General features: G+C 40.5%; 1 protein-coding gene and 1 pseudogene across 4 annotated transcripts in view; both read right to left on the bottom strand.

Annotated features, from left to right (window-relative positions):
* Positions 1 to 18632, bottom strand: part of LOC125641569 (protocadherin gamma-C5) — a 426447-nt gene that overhangs the window by 341978 nt on the left and 65837 nt on the right. The window contains exon 1 of one of the 4 annotated variants that reach the window (XM_048861705.2): positions 10529 to 13068. The exons of the other annotated variants lie outside the window; for them this stretch is intronic. Within the exon in view, the coding sequence (XP_048717662.2) occupies positions 10529 to 12961 (2433 nt within the window). The 5' untranslated portion in view covers positions 12962 to 13068. Of the gene's footprint in view, positions 1 to 10528; positions 13069 to 18632 lie in introns of those variants that run through there. 4 annotated transcript variants of the gene reach the window in all.
* LOC125641580 (protocadherin beta-1-like) lies at positions 1820 to 5780 on the bottom strand (annotated as a pseudogene).

The raw sequence follows: 18632 nt of genomic DNA, 5'->3' as shown, positions 1-18632 counted from the left end.
GCTTGGTACCCTAGCAATTAATCAGATAGATTGAATCAGGTTCCTATCACCAGCCAAGGACGAGGGACAGTTGTGAGGGAGAGCTGCTTACACAAGCCAGGGGCATTCTGTTCACCCTCTCCTGCCCTCCCGCTTACTTTAATCTCTGTCCGCTGGAAACTATAGAATAGTTGGAGATAACCAGAATTAATTGGGTTTGGGTGACTGCCTTTCTGCGGGAGGCAGGATCCCCGCCTCGCAGCTAGGGGCAGACACGTATAGCTATTGAGGTCTGTCGGGGGCTTCGGCTTCCACTCGGGTGGCACATAGGGAATGGAGGGAGCACACAGTCTGCCCCTAAACCTCCACGCCACTTCATTGGAATTTCAAATAGCAAATACAACAGCAACATACTTATTCCGGTGTGATAACATCTTTTCACATTTATCACTATTTTACAGGCTACTTAAAGATTTGCTCCAGGACTCTTACATTGGATATTTTCATTGTCAAGTAATAAATTACTAAATGGTGGAGTGATCAGTGGGTAATTAGTTTCTTCAACGTTTGTATTAACTGGATTTTTGGAGTTAAATTTCTACCTTTTGATTTTCCAAGTACTCAATAGTCACCAATATCAATTTGTGTAATAAGGGTTGTAAACAGTGTGACAGCTCATGCCAGAGTCCCTAGGTCTCAACTGAACACCGACAAACACATAGCTGAATCAATCTGGCTGACTTGTGTGTTAGTGCTGTTAAAATAGGTATTAGAATTCTAAGTATGTTTAGACTTGATTTAATGCTTGTGAGCTGCTGCATGCATTAATCTCACTTATAACATCTGTAGTCCACATTGTAAGGTAATATTTGAGCGGTTGTATCCTGAACCTCTGTGACTGTGTAAATAACCAAACAGAAGACAGACATTAATTAATATGAAAGACTGATCTACAACAGAAGGTGTTATATCCTTCCCAAAAGGAAATGTCTGTAGCTATCAGACAGACTACGGTGGGACTTTGCAACTGGAATTTCTGTAGGTACCATCAACAAGAGGACAACAGATTTGTTCTGCTTTCCTGCCCCCTAAAATGAGTCATGGAAGTGGACTCCCAGCAGCTGAGTTTGTAGCTCAGAGCACAGGGCTGGAGAGGGATAAAAAACCCCTAACAAGGAAGGACAAGTCATTGTTATGCTGCTTGGACTTTGAGGGGCGAAGTGTTTCTAGGCATATGTGTGAGATCCCCAGCCGCTTAGCCTGCGCTAGCCAGAAAGGACATATAGAACTTGATGATTATAGAATCTTTTGTTAGCTTTTGAAACTTAAGATCATAACTCATTTGTGTATCTATGTTTACCTGCTTTCACCTATTCCCTGGTTTCCTTTTCTTATTTAACACATCTTTATATAGTTTATTATAGGAATGTCTACAAGCCTTGTCTTTTGAGTAAGATCTAAGGTGCAATTTACCACGGGTAAGTGACTGGTCCTTTGTGAGCGGAAGCAACCTAAATACTGCTATGATTCTTGGTGTAAGCAACCATCTATCACAGAGGTAAGATCACCTGGCTAGCTGGACAGACTGGAGTACCCAAGGGCACTGTCTGTGACTCCATGTTAAGGCTGTTATGGTGCCTGAGGCTTTACACTTGATAGTGGTTGGTGAAATCTGAACTCACATCCAATTTGAGGTTTGTGCCCTGGTTCCGAACAATCGTTCCTGAGGTTGGTACTCAGGCTCTAGAGTCAATGGAGGCAGCATTACAAACGGTTAAATAATCTGAGGGAAGATTACTTTATTACTCAAGGAGACACTCGGAAGATAATGCACAAGAGGTAGAGTTCTGGTTCTAATTTATTAATCTCCTCAGCAGAGAAATCTCACCCCAACGACACTTTTCTTGTGTAGAATTTAATTCTCCTTTCTTTATTGCTCAAAGACAATTGCCGCTTTCAATTATGAGTTGAAATACCATAGTGGAGTATACGGCTCTCACGGATTTCCCCATTACCTTGTCACACTTTTTTCTTAAAAATTGTTAAGCAACAGATACAGATATAGATCATATATGTCATCGGATCATCCGATAAATTGCTAACAAGACAAAACATGCCACAGCAAGCAGCGCCATTATCTGCATGCGCAAGTATAAAATATTATGGTGTATGTATGGAAAAAAATCTGAAAAGTAGTTCATTAAATTGCATGATGATGGTAGAATAGTCATATAGTACTACATTGGTTGGATTAAAACTATTTTTCCTAACATTTATTTCCTGTGGCAACAAAATATCACACTGAAGTTGTTAAGCAAACACACACAAGCAAAACTGATTTAGTAAAACAATGTGAATCACTCTATCAAAAGAAGCGGGAATCTCTTCCCTTTAGCATCTGGAAGCAGCCTGAAAACTACATTTCATTTAGTATATCATCATTGTCTGAAGGTATGTGACTGTCACATTGTGTACAATTACATTTTATTAAGTTCGATGTGACTGCGAAATTTAACTAAGCGAAGTTTATGAAGGAGAAGGGTTTCGGAACCTGTTAATTCTACAAAGATATTCAGAAATGTTATAAAGAAATCAGAAAAGGATTTATCCAAATAAACAGTCCAGTACACCATGCTTTGTAATTAACCCTTGGTTTTGCTAAGCATAAAAGGAAAATATTGTGTTACAGCGCATATACACTTTCCAGAAGTTTCAAACAAAAAAACAGAAAAACAAAAACTCAGCAAGTCATCCTAATCCCCTTAGGGACCAAATTCTGTTTCTCTCAGTTATGTAGTTCCTTTAACTTCTTATACAGTGTCAAATGACACTACAGTCCTGGATAAAACTTCAGTATCATTTTGTGTGAAAAACATCAACCCACTTCATAAACACATATAACAAGATTTAAAGAAAAACAATGAAAAATAATATCAACGTATACTCATATGATTTTCTGAATCCACCTCCTTACTGGGGTTAAGAATATTCTGAAAATCCGCTTCTCTCTCAACATTCCCTTCTATATTACAGTGCTGAGCTGGGAGACTGGGAATGGCGGTTTCAGAAACTTGAATTCGCTGTTACCCGAACCAGTTGTTAAACAGACTTCATAAAGATAAGTGTGGGACAGAGTTCCCGTATCACTTACATCAACCAAGTTACTCAGAAAGTTACAATCTCCATAAACCATACCAGAGGTTGACATGTAATTCTCCTTAAATTGTTTTTTGTTACATAACTATGAGATTCATTAGCTATGAGATTCATTAACTATGAGATTCATTAGCGCAACCAGGAAGAGAAATGAAATTAAAGCCAATGAAATTGCTAAATACATAGTTAATGTACTGCCGTTTTCCTCCTCCTGAGTCGAGTCAGTGAGTGGCATATGTGCGTCAGAGAATCCCTCCACCAGAAGGATATTCAGCACCGCAGTAGTGGAAAGAGGCGGTCGTCCATTGTCGCTAACAAGGATGGTGAGTTTCTGCCTGAAAGAGTCTCGCTCAGTTATTGGCTTGGTGGATCTTATTTCCCCATTTTAAAGCTCCACCATGAATAGACCAGAATCAGTTGCCCCGAAGAGTTGGTAGGAAAGCCAAGGCTTCTGAGCAGACTCTCCACCTACAGCCACCACCTTAGTTACAAGACAGCCTGCCTCCGCTGTTCTGGGAGCCAAGTCAACTGAGGCAGAAGAGCTGTTCTGCGGGGGGAATAAAATAACTGGAGAGTTGTCATTTTCGTCAGTAATGGTTACATGGACTGTGACATTTGTGCTTAATGGAGCAGAGCTAAAGTCTGAAGCTTGTACTAGGACATCGATATTTGTTATAAGCTCATAGTCCAATGACCGTAGAACATATATATTTCCGTTTTCAGAATTAATAGATATGTAGGAATATAAGGACTGGTCAACTTTCCGAGCAGGCATTATAGAATATTTCACGTTGGCATTCTGTCCTAAATCCTGATCAACAGCAGTTACGGGGCCAATTAATGCAGTTGGATTATTGTTCTCATGCACATACATGGTGCAAAATGCCCGATTAAACAGAGGGGCATTGTAATTGATGTCCGATATTTGCATCGTAATGTCTTCAGTGGTAGTAAGCGACGAGGGGGACCCTGAGTCTGTAGCGGTGATGGTTATAACATACTGTGAATCTTTCTCTCTGTCCAGAGGTTTTTCTGTCACCAGTTCATAATAATTCTTGAAAGCTGGTTTTAGAGCAAAAGGCAGTTGATCTTCAATAGAACAAGATGTTCTCCCATTTTCCCCGGAGTCGAGATCCTTAATGCTGAAAAGGGCCACCACTGTCTTAGGAGATGAGTTTTCTGGTATGAGGCTCATGAGCGATGAGCTGTAGCTCACGAAAGCTTATGCTCAAATAAATTTGTTAGTCTCTAAGATGCCACAAGTACTCCTTTTCTTTTTTCAGGGGGATTGTCATTCACATCCAAAACTTCCACAAGGACTTTGCAGAGTGCAGACAGACCTCCGCCATCTGTGGCTCGAATACCAATCTCGTATTTTTCAGTAAATTCAAAATCCAGAGGCTTTACTATTCGGATTTCACCACTCAGAGGGTTTATCTTGAATGCTGAATGGCTCTTCCCCGCATTTTGACTGAATGAATAAACTATCTCCCCATTAAGTCCTTTATCTAACTCAGTTGCTATGACCGTGGCAACCATAGAGTCTTCTGGGCTGTTTTCCAAAGTCTTAACTTTGTACAACTCCCGAGTAAAGATAGGAGCGTTATCATTTACATCCAGAACCATGACGTGTATTTGTGCTGTACCGGATCTTGGGAGAGAGCCACCATCTACAGCAGTGAGAATGAAACTGATCTCAGGCTGCTCCTCTCTGTCCAGTGATTTTTCCAATACTAGCTCTAAGTATTTATCACCATCATTTTGATCCCGTTAAAATATTCATTAGGAGGAATGATAGTATAATTCTGGAGGTTGTTACTTCCCACATCAAAATCCTGAGCGCCCTCTAGTGGAAAACGAGATCTAGGATCAATTGTTTTCGGGATCTTGAAAATTAATTTGTCCTCAGAGAAAACTGGAGAATGGTCATTGATATAATAAATTTCCACTTCAGCTCAAAAGAATTGCAATGGATTTTCCAGTAATAATTGAAAATGTACAGTGCACATGACAATTTTCCTACAAATCTCCTGGAGATCTATTCGGTCTTCAATTAGCAAAGCCCCTGTACTGCGTTCAGATTGAAAGTGCTGCTTGCTGTCTTCTGAAACAATCCGGGCCCCACGGGCAGACAGTTTTCTCAAATCCAGCCCCAGATCCTTTGCAATATTAGCTACAACGGACCCATTTTCCATCTCTTCGGGTACAGAATAGTGAATCGTTTCAGAGAGAACATAAGGTGCAGAGACAGAAACACAGAAACACAGAACTTGCCTTGTTAATGCGATTTTCAGGTTTGTCGTGGCCATTCGTCTCACAAATCTACTCCAAAACAGTCAGGAAGTCCCCTTATTTTCCAGACGAAAATATTGCAGAATGTGGAAAAGTAGATTGTATTGTATATCCCTTGTGGTACACGTAAAGCTATAATGCCGCTTCCGAACGCGCTAAACATTGTTCAGTCCCTCATTCCTTGCAAAGTAATACCGCGGTGTCTGCGCTCCGGCGTCCCTGACCGATACTGTCTGGCTGAACTGCCGGGTTTACTGGACGCACACTTCTGTTTCAGCGCCGCCTTGGCCAATAGCACCACCAAGCGGCTTTAAAAAGGGATTCGTCCCGTTTCAAAATATTCTTCCAATGATTTTCCTCCTTTGAGCTTCAGAAAAAGTAATAAAACGATCAATAAAATTAATAAAAGTAATTAAATAGATAAAAACGTTGCATAAATTCTGGATGGAGAAAAAAGCTTTATTTCAGAAATGAAAAATGCATGGATATCTATCAGTATAATATAATATAACAAAACAGAAAAGATAAATTATCATTGCAAAATGTGTGCACACTTCAGTTACCGCTGATCTTTTAAAAGTAAAAAAGAATAAAACTAGGACTACATTTTTTCACAAAAAACAGTATGCTGTTTTACTAAAGCCCGTTTAGGAGTGTATGTGAAAAACCTGCCCTTCCACTCCGTTATCTCGAAGATATCACATTTATTGTCTGTACTTAGGAAGAGGAGTAACAGAATGCTGAATTTCTCTTGTCCTCACCCGTTTTACAAATACATAACATGGCACTAGTTCATTCTGTTGTTATGTCCCCGTTTCGGCCATCACCAGGCATGATCTAATAACTAATGAGGCTCCAGGCTTTCCTGCTGCAAGGAGAGGTGGCTGGAAAGCACTACCGGGATTTTGATGACACAGCTCATTTCTACCAAATGCGCATTTCAACCGGAAATCAGAGTCAAGGAATGAGGATGCAGAGCCACACTACATTCAACCAGTCTCAGGTGTAGAAGAGAATAAAACCATCCGAAACCGTACATCTATTAATCTAAATCGATTAATCAGTGGTTTTAAATACCCACGTAGGCGTACACGCACACACAAACTGGTTCATACTCTTGTATTCACCAAGGCAGCAAGCTAATTTTCCGAACTGGTCACTGGAACTACACACAAAGCTGGCCACATACCGGACCTAATATTTGGACTGCGAGTAAACAGGGAAGAAATGAATAATACTCGCTTTCCTGATCCAATCACCACTTCCTCTGGATAGAGATCATTGCTCTTCCCAACCCTTGATTCAATAAATAGTCTGAAAAACAAATTGCCCTCCCTATCTTCCTCGCGATCGTAAAAGTTAGTGATTCCACCGAACTTCCAAACTGTCCTAAAGGATACAAGGAACCAGACACAGACACAGAGTTCTGACAGCTTTAGGAACAACGTAGTCATCTGATGTCCTATGTCACTGATATTCTGCTCTTACTCTCTCACCGCACACAGGTGACTTTGATTCACGGATGAACTGTGCCAGATGATGCAGGACAGCAGAAAGGTAAGCATGCTGGTGGTTTAAGACACACTTTTTCAGATCCACAGCAGCTCAAGGACGAGGACTTACTGAAAACACAAGCCTCAGCAATTGTCTTCTGTGAAATCACAGTATCCACACATGCCGTGTGGGAAGTCCACCATGTGTGAAATGGATCTTTGCCCGTGTGCTGTTGAAAACCTGCGAACAGCACATAGGTCCCCTCCGGAAGGAAATAATCAATGTATCCTTCAGGGAAGGCACTCTCCCAACCACTCTGAAATGAGCCCTAATCAGTCTGACTCTCAGGAAATCACTGGATGCCAATAACCTTTTTAATTTTTCTTTATCCCAACTCCATTGGGTATAACCAACCTATAATTAGCTGACCTGCTGGACTTTTCCCAGTCCCAGCTCAGTCCACACAGCTATGCTGATGATGATGGGAAACCATCTCAGGAACAATGACAACAGACAAACATTCAAGGCTTAGATTTCCAGACCTATCAGCTCCCTTGGGGATCAATAATCACAGGAAATTGCTGCCCCCTTTCAACAGGGAGATTGAGAATAGAGACATTCTATAGAGTCCAGAGAGCCATGAAGGGCAACTATTTCTAGTCCCTAAAAGGTCTCCTTACTAGACTTCAAGGGGATCCCTTAGATTGTAGGTTCCTCATAGCAGGGAATGTCTTTTTATGTGTTTGAAAAACCTCAACAGGTAGTCAACACCAGAGTAAATAAATAAATAAGCAGTCAGTCTCTTTTACTTTTCAATCTATATATGGCATTTCTTTAAACAGGCCCAGAGTGTTCATAGGCTCAAATGCTTCCAGTACATGGATAAAGCCAAGATTTATGTCTCCTGACTTCCTTCATCCAACCATAAAGTGGCATTTTAACAACTGAATTAAATGAATTCGTGGATTAAATCAAAATAATAAAGGGCAAAATAGCCTAATCATAGAGTTAAAATGTTTACAATTTCATGACAAAAAGACAGGTTTCAGAGGAACAGCCGTGTTAGTCTGTATTCGCAAAAAGAAAAGGAGTACTTGTGGCACCTTAGAGACTAATTGGTTAGTCTCTAAGGTGCCACAAGTACCCCTTTTCTTTATGACAAAAAGAGTTAAATAAATCAAATACCTAAAATTTGAAAACAAGTCTATCGAAACAGTTTATATCTATTAAACACATGCACACACTTCTTTAAGCAACCTATTAAATATCATATAGCCACATATCGGGAAAGTACACAAATAGAATCGATTGCCAGTACATAATAAAACTGATGTCAAGTGTAACATAAACACTGAAAAATCATGAAGAACATGGTTGCTCGATAAAAGGAGAACAGCAAAAACAGAATTGTATAAGCTAATAGTTCACCTGGACATCGATAACAAATCGTTTCGCAAAGCGTTCTTTTGAAAATCTGGGTTATTCCAAATTTGCGTATCAACATTGAAATGTTGATTTAGGAACTGAGAATAAAGTATTGGGGATAGTGCGCCCATACCCATAATAATTAGGCTTTTCTCTATACTGTTCGGACCTGTTATTATCCTGATGGTTCTTATTTCCCCATTATGGAGTTCCACAATGACCTGATTCGGTGGCCTTCAGAGTTTGGCAGGAAAGCCCAGATTTCTGACCAGAATCTCCACTACTGACATCACAAGGTAACCCGCCTCTGCTGCTCTGCGAACCAGTTCTATAGCATGGGAGGTGCTGTTTGAAGAAGGTATAAAATTATGGGGGCGTTGTCATTTGTATGGATTCTAAATATTCATTTAAAATGTATCCAGCTATTATGGAGGCAAGGGAAATTCTGTAAAGAACAGTATAATGTCTCAGAGAGCAGCTAGCCTTGGGAGACAGGCCAGTCCTTGCCTACAGACAGCCCCGCAACCTGAAGCAAATACTCACCAACAACCACATACCACACAACAGAACCACTAACCCAGCAACTTATCCTTGCAACAAAGCCCGTTGCCAATTGTGCCCACATATCTATTCAGGGGACACCATCACAGGGCCTAATAACATCAGCCACACTATCAGAGGCTCGTTCACCTGCACATCCACCAATGTGATATATGCCATCATGTGCCAGCAATGCCCCTCTGCCATGTACATTGGTCAAACTGGACAGTCTCTACGTAAAAGAATAAATGGACACAAATCAGATGTCAAGAATTATAACATTCATAAACCAGTCGGAGAACACTTCAATCTCTCTGGTCACCCAATCACAGACATGAAGGTCGCTATCTTAAAACAAAAAAACTTCAAATCCAGACTCCAGCGAGAAACTGCTGAATTGGAATTCATTTGCAAATTGGATACTATTAATTTAGGCTTAAATAGAGACTGGGAGTGGCTAAGTCATTATGCAAGGTAGCCTGTTTCCTCTTGTTTTTTCCTACCCCCGCCCCCCCCCCCCAGATGTTCTGGTTTAACTTGGATTTAAACTTGGAGAGTGGTCAGTTTAGATGAGCTATTACCAGCAGGAGAGTGAGTTTGTGTGTGTATGGGGGTGGGGGGGATGTGAGAAAACCTGGATCTATGCAGGAAATAGCCCGACTTGATTATGTAAACAGTTGTCACTTTGGATGGGCTAGCACCAGCAGGAGAGTGAATTTGTGGGGGGGGGGGGGTGGAGGGTGAGAAAACCTGGATTTGTGCTGGAAATGGCCCACCTGTTGATCACTTTAGATAAGCTATTACCAGCAGGACAGTGGGGTGGGAGGAGGTATTGTTTCATATTCTCTGTGTGTATATAAAGTCTGCTGCAGTTTCCACGGTATACATCTGATGAAGTGAGCTGTAGCTCAGGAAAGCTCATGCTCAAATAAATTGGTTAGTCTCTAAGGTGCCACAAGTACTCCTTTTCTTTTTGCGAATACAGACTAACACGCTGTTCCTCTGAAACCTAGCCTAAAACAAGAGCTCATCCCAGCTGAGCCAATACAAGTGGGTCGGGCTACACTGTCGGAGTGGGATTATGAGGCCCCATACCGAGCATACCTAGAGCCTCGATTAGTTTCATGGGTAACAGTGGGTCAATATAACAGTGTGGAACTGGCTAGGTCCATTAATTTATTGTCTCCAATTCCCGGTTAACCCACACTTATGGCAAAGTCTGATTTTTAATAACACCAGCACTCTTTAACAAAAGCACAAATCAGTACACCCTACTAGGACATTCCAGAGTATTTCCAAAAAAGATAGACTAATAATGTCCTTATAATATGCATACACAATGCACCATTAGTATTTCAATATTCTCCAAATCTTCTCACATCTGTTCATTGCTGAAGATATCTAATAACCCAAATATTTCTAAACCAAATTACATAAAATACAAAACATTAAATGTACACAGATAAATACTAAATTCAAATTGTAAAGGTAATATTTATACGTACCTTAGAGTGTGAAAGGAATAGCTTTCTGAATAATTTTGAAAATAAAAACCTCTACATTATCTTTTAATGTAAACTTTAAATAAATAATAAACGAAAATGAAATAAAAAGACTGTAGAAGATCAGAAATTAATCTAACCTGGTTCGCTGATTCCACGTCCGTGTTCAGCTGGAAGTTAGTAAGAAGATCCTGTTCTTTTCCAGAGTCCGTTCCAGCAATGCCATGATGAGGTGGGAGAGAGGGGATAATGGGTCTGAGGAATTTGAATTCGCTGTTTCCTGATCCAGATGTTAAACAGACTTCATAACGATAACTGTGAGACAGAGTTCCGTTACCCGTTACATCTACCAAATTATTTTGGAAGTTGCTATCACCATAAAAATTACCAGAAGCAGACATGTATCTTTCTCCATAATGTCTTCTTCTATAAAGCTTGGTAGTTATAAATACTATTATTGACACACAAAAAACAAACGATACTAAGCACAAGGAAATTATTAAGTACACAGTTAATGTGCCATTCTCTTCCTCTTCCACAGCTACATCTGTAAACTGCATGTATGCGTCCGAAAAGCCTTCCACTAGAGCTATGTTCAGAGTTGCAGATGAAGAAAGGGGCAATTCTCCGCTGTCTCTAACAAGCACAATGAGTTTTTGCTTCATCGTATCTCGGCCTGTTATTAGCCTCGTGGTTCTTATTTCACCATTTTGGGAAGCCACAGTGAAGAGACCTGGGTCAGTGGCCTTCAACAAGTGATAGGAAAGCCAAGAATTCTGACCGGAATCCCCATCCACAGCCACCACCTTCGTCACCAGGTAACCCGCCTCCGCCGATCTGGGAACCAGGTCATTAGCTGGGGAGCTGATGTTCTGCAGAGGGTATAAAATGAAGGGCGCGTTGTCATTTTCATCAGTTATCACAACTCGGACAACGACTTCAGAGCTCAGTGGAGGGGACCCGCCATCTGCAGCTCTCACAGTGACCTGGAACTCTTTTATCTGTTCATAATCCATGGATCGCAGAGCGTACACATTCCCATTTTCCGAGTTTATGGAGATAAAAGAGAGAAGCGGAAGGCCACCTACCTCGGCAGGCAACAGAGAGTATGTCACTTTGGCATTCTGCTCTGAGTCTGAATCAAAAGCATTGACTTTCCCTATCAAGACGGCTGGGCCGTTGTTTTCTCGGACATACATAGTGTATGATGTTTGATTGAACTCTGGGGAATTGTCATTAATGTCTGATATTTTCACGACGATTCTCTCCTCAGTGGAGAGACTGGGAGTTCCCAAATCCCTGGCTGTGATGGTGATGTTATACTCCGATACTTTTTCTCGGTCAAATGTATTTTCGGTCACTAAAGAGTAGGAATTTTTTGAAGTTGGTTTTGCAGAAAACGGCAGATCGTCTTCTATGGAGCAGACTGTTCTCCCGTTGTCCCCAGAATCACGGTCTCTGACATTGAAGAGGGCCACCACTGTCTCAACAGAGGAATCTTCAGGTATCGGACTAATAAGAGATGTTACTTTCACCTCTGGGGCATTGTCATTGACATCCACCACCTCCACCAGGATTTTGCTGTGCGCTGACAGCCCCCCGCCATCTGTAGCTTGAACGTCTATTTCATAGGTTTCTGTTTCCTCAAAATCTAGTGGTCCCAAAAGTCGAATCTCCCCATTTACCGGGTTTATACTGAATGCGTTGACACTCTTTTTGGATTTTTGGCTAAATGAATATGATATTGCTCCATTAATTCCTTCGTCTGAATCAGTTGCGGAAACTGTCAGAACCACGTAATCTTGTTCGGAATTTTCCAAAACCCGTGCTCTATAAAGAGTTTGGGAAAACTCGGGAATATTATCATTGCTATCCAGAACAGTTATTCGTACCTGCGCTGCACCGGACCGCGCTGGGGAGCCTCCGTCTATCGCAGTCAGCATGAAGCTAATTTCTGCCTGCTCCTCGCGATCCAAAGGTGTCTTCAACACCAGCTCCGCGTACTTCCTGCCGTCGCTGCGATGGCGAGTGTATACGCGGAAATGGTCCGTTGAACTGATGGCGTAGCTCTGCAGGCTGTTGTTCCCGACATCTAAATCCTGGGCGTTTGCCAGAGGGAATCGGGACCCAGGCGGAGTGGTTTCGGGCATCTTTAGAAGCAGCTGATTCTCTGAGAACTCCGGAGAATGATCATTTACATCATAAACCCTCACCTCAGCCCGATAGGACTGCAAGGGATTTTCCAGTATTATTTCAAAATGCAGAATGCAGGGGTCAGTTTGCCCACACAGTTCCTCTCTGTCCATTTTCTCTTTAATAAACAAGTCCCCGGTGTTGCTGTTTAGCTGGATATGCTGGCGGCTGCTTTCGGAAACCACACGGGCCTTGCGAGCAGACAGTCTCTTCTTGTCTAGCCCGAGATCCTTTGCTACATTAGCCACAAAGGACCCGCTTTCCATTTCCTCAGGCACAGAATAGCGAAGTGTTCCGGGTCCGAGGGCCCACACGCAAAGAAATAAAATGAGAAACACTACTTGCCTAATGATTGTTGTTCTCCTCTGCTTATCCGCCATTTTTAATGCGAAAATATAAAGAGCTCTGTAGTGAAATAATGTCACTTGCTGTAGTCTCTTCTGTAGTTCCCGAGAGCTGTGTGCATCCCTGCTCCTGCATACATAAACTATTCCAGTCTCGCGCGAATGTTTCAAGTTGTCGATCTCTGTTCTCCTTAGCCAATACTGCCACCAAGCGTCTCAGCTGATACTGATTGCATTTTGAATCTATTTATAAAGATCTGTAATTTTGTTGTATATTTGCCATCCGCTATCAGTCTCGCATGTAAATGGAACAGTCACATCTGCAAAGTATTTAAGTCTGTTTAGTGTAAAACAGAAGTGAATGTAAAGGAAATGTAGAAGGCAGAGCTACAGATATCTTTTATATTCATATTTATAATTTGAGAATTCTACTTATTCTGAAAATCCTTTTCCGACTCTGGAAGTCTCTTTTACAACACAAGGACTTCCCTTGGGGGAGAGTTGTCGAATCTTTCAGTTCCTTACAGCCGCATTCAAGTTACTAAATTCGTGAAAATAGTACCCAGCCACTGCAGTAGATTTCTGAATCCACTGCATCTTTAGAAAGCACTGACTGGAAAAATAATATGGAATGTTTGATATAAACTTGTAATTTTTTTGGTACATCAGTCAGGCTAGTTATTTCATTAGCTAGCAATATATCCCCAGGTATTTCAAATATTGAACCACATCCTGCCCGTGAATTTTAAGTGGGAGGTCTCATTGATTCCACCCGGTAATAACATGCCCTTTGTGAGCAGTTAATATCCAAAAAGAGTCTGGGTTTGGGGTTGGTGTTTTTCTTGTTACTTTCTTCTGTCAGACAAGTCTGACTATTTTGTCCTAGATTCATATGCCCATATGTGTGTTAATATTCAACCAATCTGACTATAACACAGAATGTTATTTTCAAGCAAAACTAACAATCCTTGTTTTCACAGCTTTCTCTGTATTCCTTTTATAACAGTTCTCCTGATGGAGCTGGTTTGGGCACTGCTAAATTAGAGTGCTTATTCTATTCCAGAAATTAGCATATTAAAACCAAAAAAATTCTAGAAGTCTCTTTTGGATGGGGATAATTCCTCAGGAGTCCTAATAGAAACAGTCATGTCAAGAGTCCATCCATTTTACTTCGGTTGACAAGGTTAGCGTTTCCTCTCTTCTTTTGGATTGAAGGTGGGGGGACAGATGATTCTTTCTTGGGATTCTTTCTTTTATACTTGCCCCTCTCAGATTTTGGAAGGCATTGGGTGGAAAGCTGTAGCTATCTTTAGAAATTGCACATTGGTACCTTCTTTTATTTTTGTGAAATCTGCAGTGAAAGTGTTCTTAAAATGAACAACATGTGCTGGGTCATCATCTGAGACTGCTATAACATGAAATATATAGCAGAAATGCAGGTAAAACAGAACTGGAGACATACTATTCTCCCCCAAGGAGTTCAGTCACAAATTTAATTAACGCTTTATTTTTTTAACAAGCATCATCAGCATGGAAGCATGTCCTCTGGAATGGTGGCTAAAGCATGACAGGGCATACAAAAATGTTTATGCAACGCTGGCTACAAAAGTGCCATGCAAATACCTGTTCTCACTTTCAGGTGACATTGTAAATAAGAAGGGGGTGGCATTATCTCCTGTAAATGTAAACAAACTTGTTTCTCTTAGTGATTGGCTGAACAAGAAGTAGGACTGAGTGGACTTGTAGGCTCTGAAATTTTACATTGTTTGCTTTTGAGTGTAGTTATGTAACATTTGTAAGATGCACTTTCATGATACTTGTACAGTACTTATATGAAGTGAATTGAAAAATACTATTTCTTTTGTTTATCATTTTTACAGTGCAAATATTTATAATAAAAATAATATACACTTTTATTTGAATTACAACACAGAATACAATATATCTGAAAATGTAGAAAACATCCAAAATATTTCATAATTTTCAATTGGTATTCTATTGTTTAACAGTGTGATTAAAACTGTGGTTAATCATGATTAATTTTTTGAGTTAATCACATGAGTTAACTGTGATAATCAATAGCCCTAATATATAGCATAGATTTGGAGGTGATATCAATGTAATTGTGATGCTGGCATGCCAGGTGCCAGCTCATGCCAAAGCCCCAAACCAATTCACATATGTATTAGAATAGATTAAAGTGATTGTTAATTGTTTAAGAATGTATTTGGTATTCAACTTAATGAAAACTAATGGGATGTTACATGCATTGTTTTCACTTATACGTATCCTGTTATAATATAATAGCAAACATTTACATTCTATATTCCTCTGTGGCTAAAGAACCCATCAAATGAGAAAGAAGCCTTGCATAATGCAATGAAGAACTTTAACAGGAAAGTGCTAATTTGAAGGCAAGTGGTCACTGTGTGTGCTGATCAGAGATCAAAGACTCTAAATGTGCTCCTATCTCTCTATCAACCAAAGAGCCCATCAGGGTGGTGAGCCTGTCAGCTTGTTTTCTGTGAGACCTCTGGATTCAGGGAAAGATCCTGCATCTCAGGACTGTTTGGACTGTTACAGGGAAGGGTACCAGAAGCAAAGCAGAAATCCCCAGAAACAATCTGGCTACCCTGAAAAGACTTTTCTGCCACCATTTGGGAATTAGAGACTGTGACTCACCTGTAGGTATATTTTATGTGCTTTAACCTCTCAACAGATCTCATTTCCTTTTCTTAGCTAATAAACCTATAGTTAGTTTACTATATAATTGACTACCAGGGTGCCTTTGGTGTGAGCTCTAGAATGCAACTTGACCTGGGTGACTGGTCTCTTGGGACTGGGAGTAACCTGTAATGTTTGTGATTTTTGGTATAAATGACCATTTATGGTTAAATCCAGTTTGTCTGGGTGCAAGATAGACTGGAAAATCTAGGGGGACTGACTGTAACTCCAAGGTAAAACTATTATAGTATTCCAGGAGTTCACACCTGTTACTGATTTGGTGAAATCTAATCATGGAACCCATCACCAGTTTGGGGTGTCTGCCCTGAGGTAGGCACTCAATGTCCTGAGCTACTCCATATGGCCTGGCAGTAATATATTAAAGCAACTTTTGAAAATTGCACAGGCATCCTGTCAGTGTATTACCTTCCCAAAGAGCCATGGGATTAATTTATGGGGGTTTTTTAACCCCTGGTCACCTTCCAATAGCTTCTATATTTTAAAAATGGTCAGCCTGAAAAATACTTTCTTCCCCAAATTTTGCATTTCCCCCCTAAATAATCCATGCCCTTTTCAGTGGGTCAAGCAAACCTGTATACCCCCGAATACCATATATATCAGCCCTTAAAGTCCTAACATTTTTTATGAAAAGAAAGCTATTCTGGGTCATTTTAGGATGTTTTACATTTATAAGTTTCATTTTCCCTCTCTTTTTAAGACCTGCACTTTTCCGTTCATAGTAACAAAGGTACCTGACTTTACCACTGGAAAGATGCAAGAGAAACTCCAAATAACAATTTTTCTAACGCTTTCTAAAATATCCCTAAAATATTTTTCTATAACATCTGAGTAATTTAAAACTACATAATTTATTGGTTAGCTTTATGAACACTCGTTTGTAATGATCTATATATGTCGCCTTTGCTTTCCTGCTCATCACAAACTCGTGGAGATAAAATTAGTATGACACAGAATCGAGTATTCAACAAATATGTGAGGAAAGACAGAGAGAGTTGCCCCGGAAAGATATTCTTGATAAAATGGTTGCGAATCAGTTATATCTCTGTACAATCATTTATAATTGTGTAATGAGGTTGGAATGCATCTGGAGATTGAAAGAAAAGACTCTAACTATACACAATGTTACTGTCAACTTCTTAACATTGATGGTTTTCAGGTGGCTGTTCACTGTTTATGTGAAGTGAGTTGTTCGTTAGAATTAGGATCTTACAGTGGACAAGTTGAATTGGGAAAAAGGAACATCATATAAAGCTGATTGTCATCCTTTTGCTGGCAGTCTTAACAGAAAGAAGGATTGAACTTCTCATTCAATTCATGAGATTGTGGCTCATTCATGGGGGGCTTGGAAGGTGGCATAGCTGCTGCCAATTACAAGTTAACAGAACACTTTACTTTTATAAAATCCAGCAATGATCCCCAAACTAACATTTACTTATTGTATGAAGGGAACTTGATATAAGCAAAGAGAGATGTACATTTTCCAGAAGTTAGAGTTCATATTGTCTTAAATTTACTCCTGGGGGAATTCTGCACCACTGTGCAATGCAGAATTTTGCAGAAATTAACACTGTGTGTCCAGAATTTCCTTTCCCCCACAGAAATGGGCTGCAGTGATTTTTAGCCCTCGCTTTGAGGGGCTACTGGACCTCACAGAGCCCAGCTCGCACATAGAAGATACTGTCGGGGGGAGGGACAGGGAGCCAGAGGGTTCCTGGCAGATGCAGTTCCCAACATGCCCTGTGAGAAGGTGAGGGCTGTACTCAGGAAACTCCATACTAGCCTGGGACCAAGCATCAGGCTGTTTCTTCCTCTGGATCCCTGAGTTCTGGGGAAGAAAGGGGGAAGATGTCTGGTCTGGGGGGGGAAGGGCACAGCTGGGCTCAGGTGTGTGTGTGAAGGGGACAGAGAAACAGGAACTGGGTTGTTACCGGGATTTCTTAAACACTCTAGTCCTCAGGGGAATTTTTGTGTGTGTCTGTATTGTTACATACTTGCTGACAGGTATTTTGAAACAAATTATCAAAATAATTGAAACTGGTGTAATTATGTAGGGTTATTTTGACAAATAAAATTTGCAGAATTTTAAAATATTGTGCACAGAATTTTTAATTTTTTGATGCAGAATTTTTAATTGTTTGGCACAGAATCCCCCCCCCCCAGGGGTACTGTAAGGAGGCTATTATGGTCCATCATGAAGAGATGCTGAAAAAGAATCACAAGGGTCTGCGCCTCAATCTCAGGTTCACTATAGGTATAGTGGGAGGCAAATTCAGCCGTGGTGAATGCAACAGCTAGGATGCAACTTCATAGCCAGTCCAAGCTAATTGGCAATATTTTCTCTTGTCCTTGAAACCCTTGTGTCGACACTACATTGCATGACTAGGTGACTGGCTCCCAAACAAGTGTAGGTGGTGAATAAGAACGATATTTTTTATCCACAGAGGGCCAGATCCAATTCTCACTAAATTCAGTAGTAGACTTCCACATTTTTCAGAGCTACAATGAGAAAGTGAAACAATCTTTACAACTGAAAATGGTTTGGCCAACAGGAAGTGAACTTCAGTCTCCTGGTATGGGTCCCAAGAGTCTTGGTTGAGTACTATATGGGACCCCTGTTAAATACAGCCACAGGATGGAAACCAGCCATTATGCTCTAATATCTCCCAGAAGTTCACAGATACAACATAAATAGCTAATTTCCCCATTTTGCTTTATCTAGAATACCTCGCGTTATTCACTTGCTTTATCAGAACATCTACTCAATTTCATTTTTTGTTTGTTAGTCCCTATTTAAATGTGTAAGTGGCAGGAGGGTAAAGAACAGTATAAAAATCAACATGAAATATACTGAAGTTGCAATTACTTCTACCTCCTTCACTGAACAGCAAATAGAAAACATGGCTGAACTTCTGGACCGACTCTTCAGTCTATGGATTCCCTCATCTCAATCCTCTGCTTTATC

This window comes from Caretta caretta, chromosome 8, assembly GCF_965140235.1.
Source record: "Caretta caretta isolate rCarCar2 chromosome 8, rCarCar1.hap1, whole genome shotgun sequence".
Classification (NCBI taxonomy): domain Eukaryota; kingdom Metazoa; phylum Chordata; order Testudines; family Cheloniidae; genus Caretta; species Caretta caretta.
The sequence above is the reverse complement of the archived record's forward strand: the minus strand, read 5'-3'. Positions and strand labels throughout refer to the sequence as shown.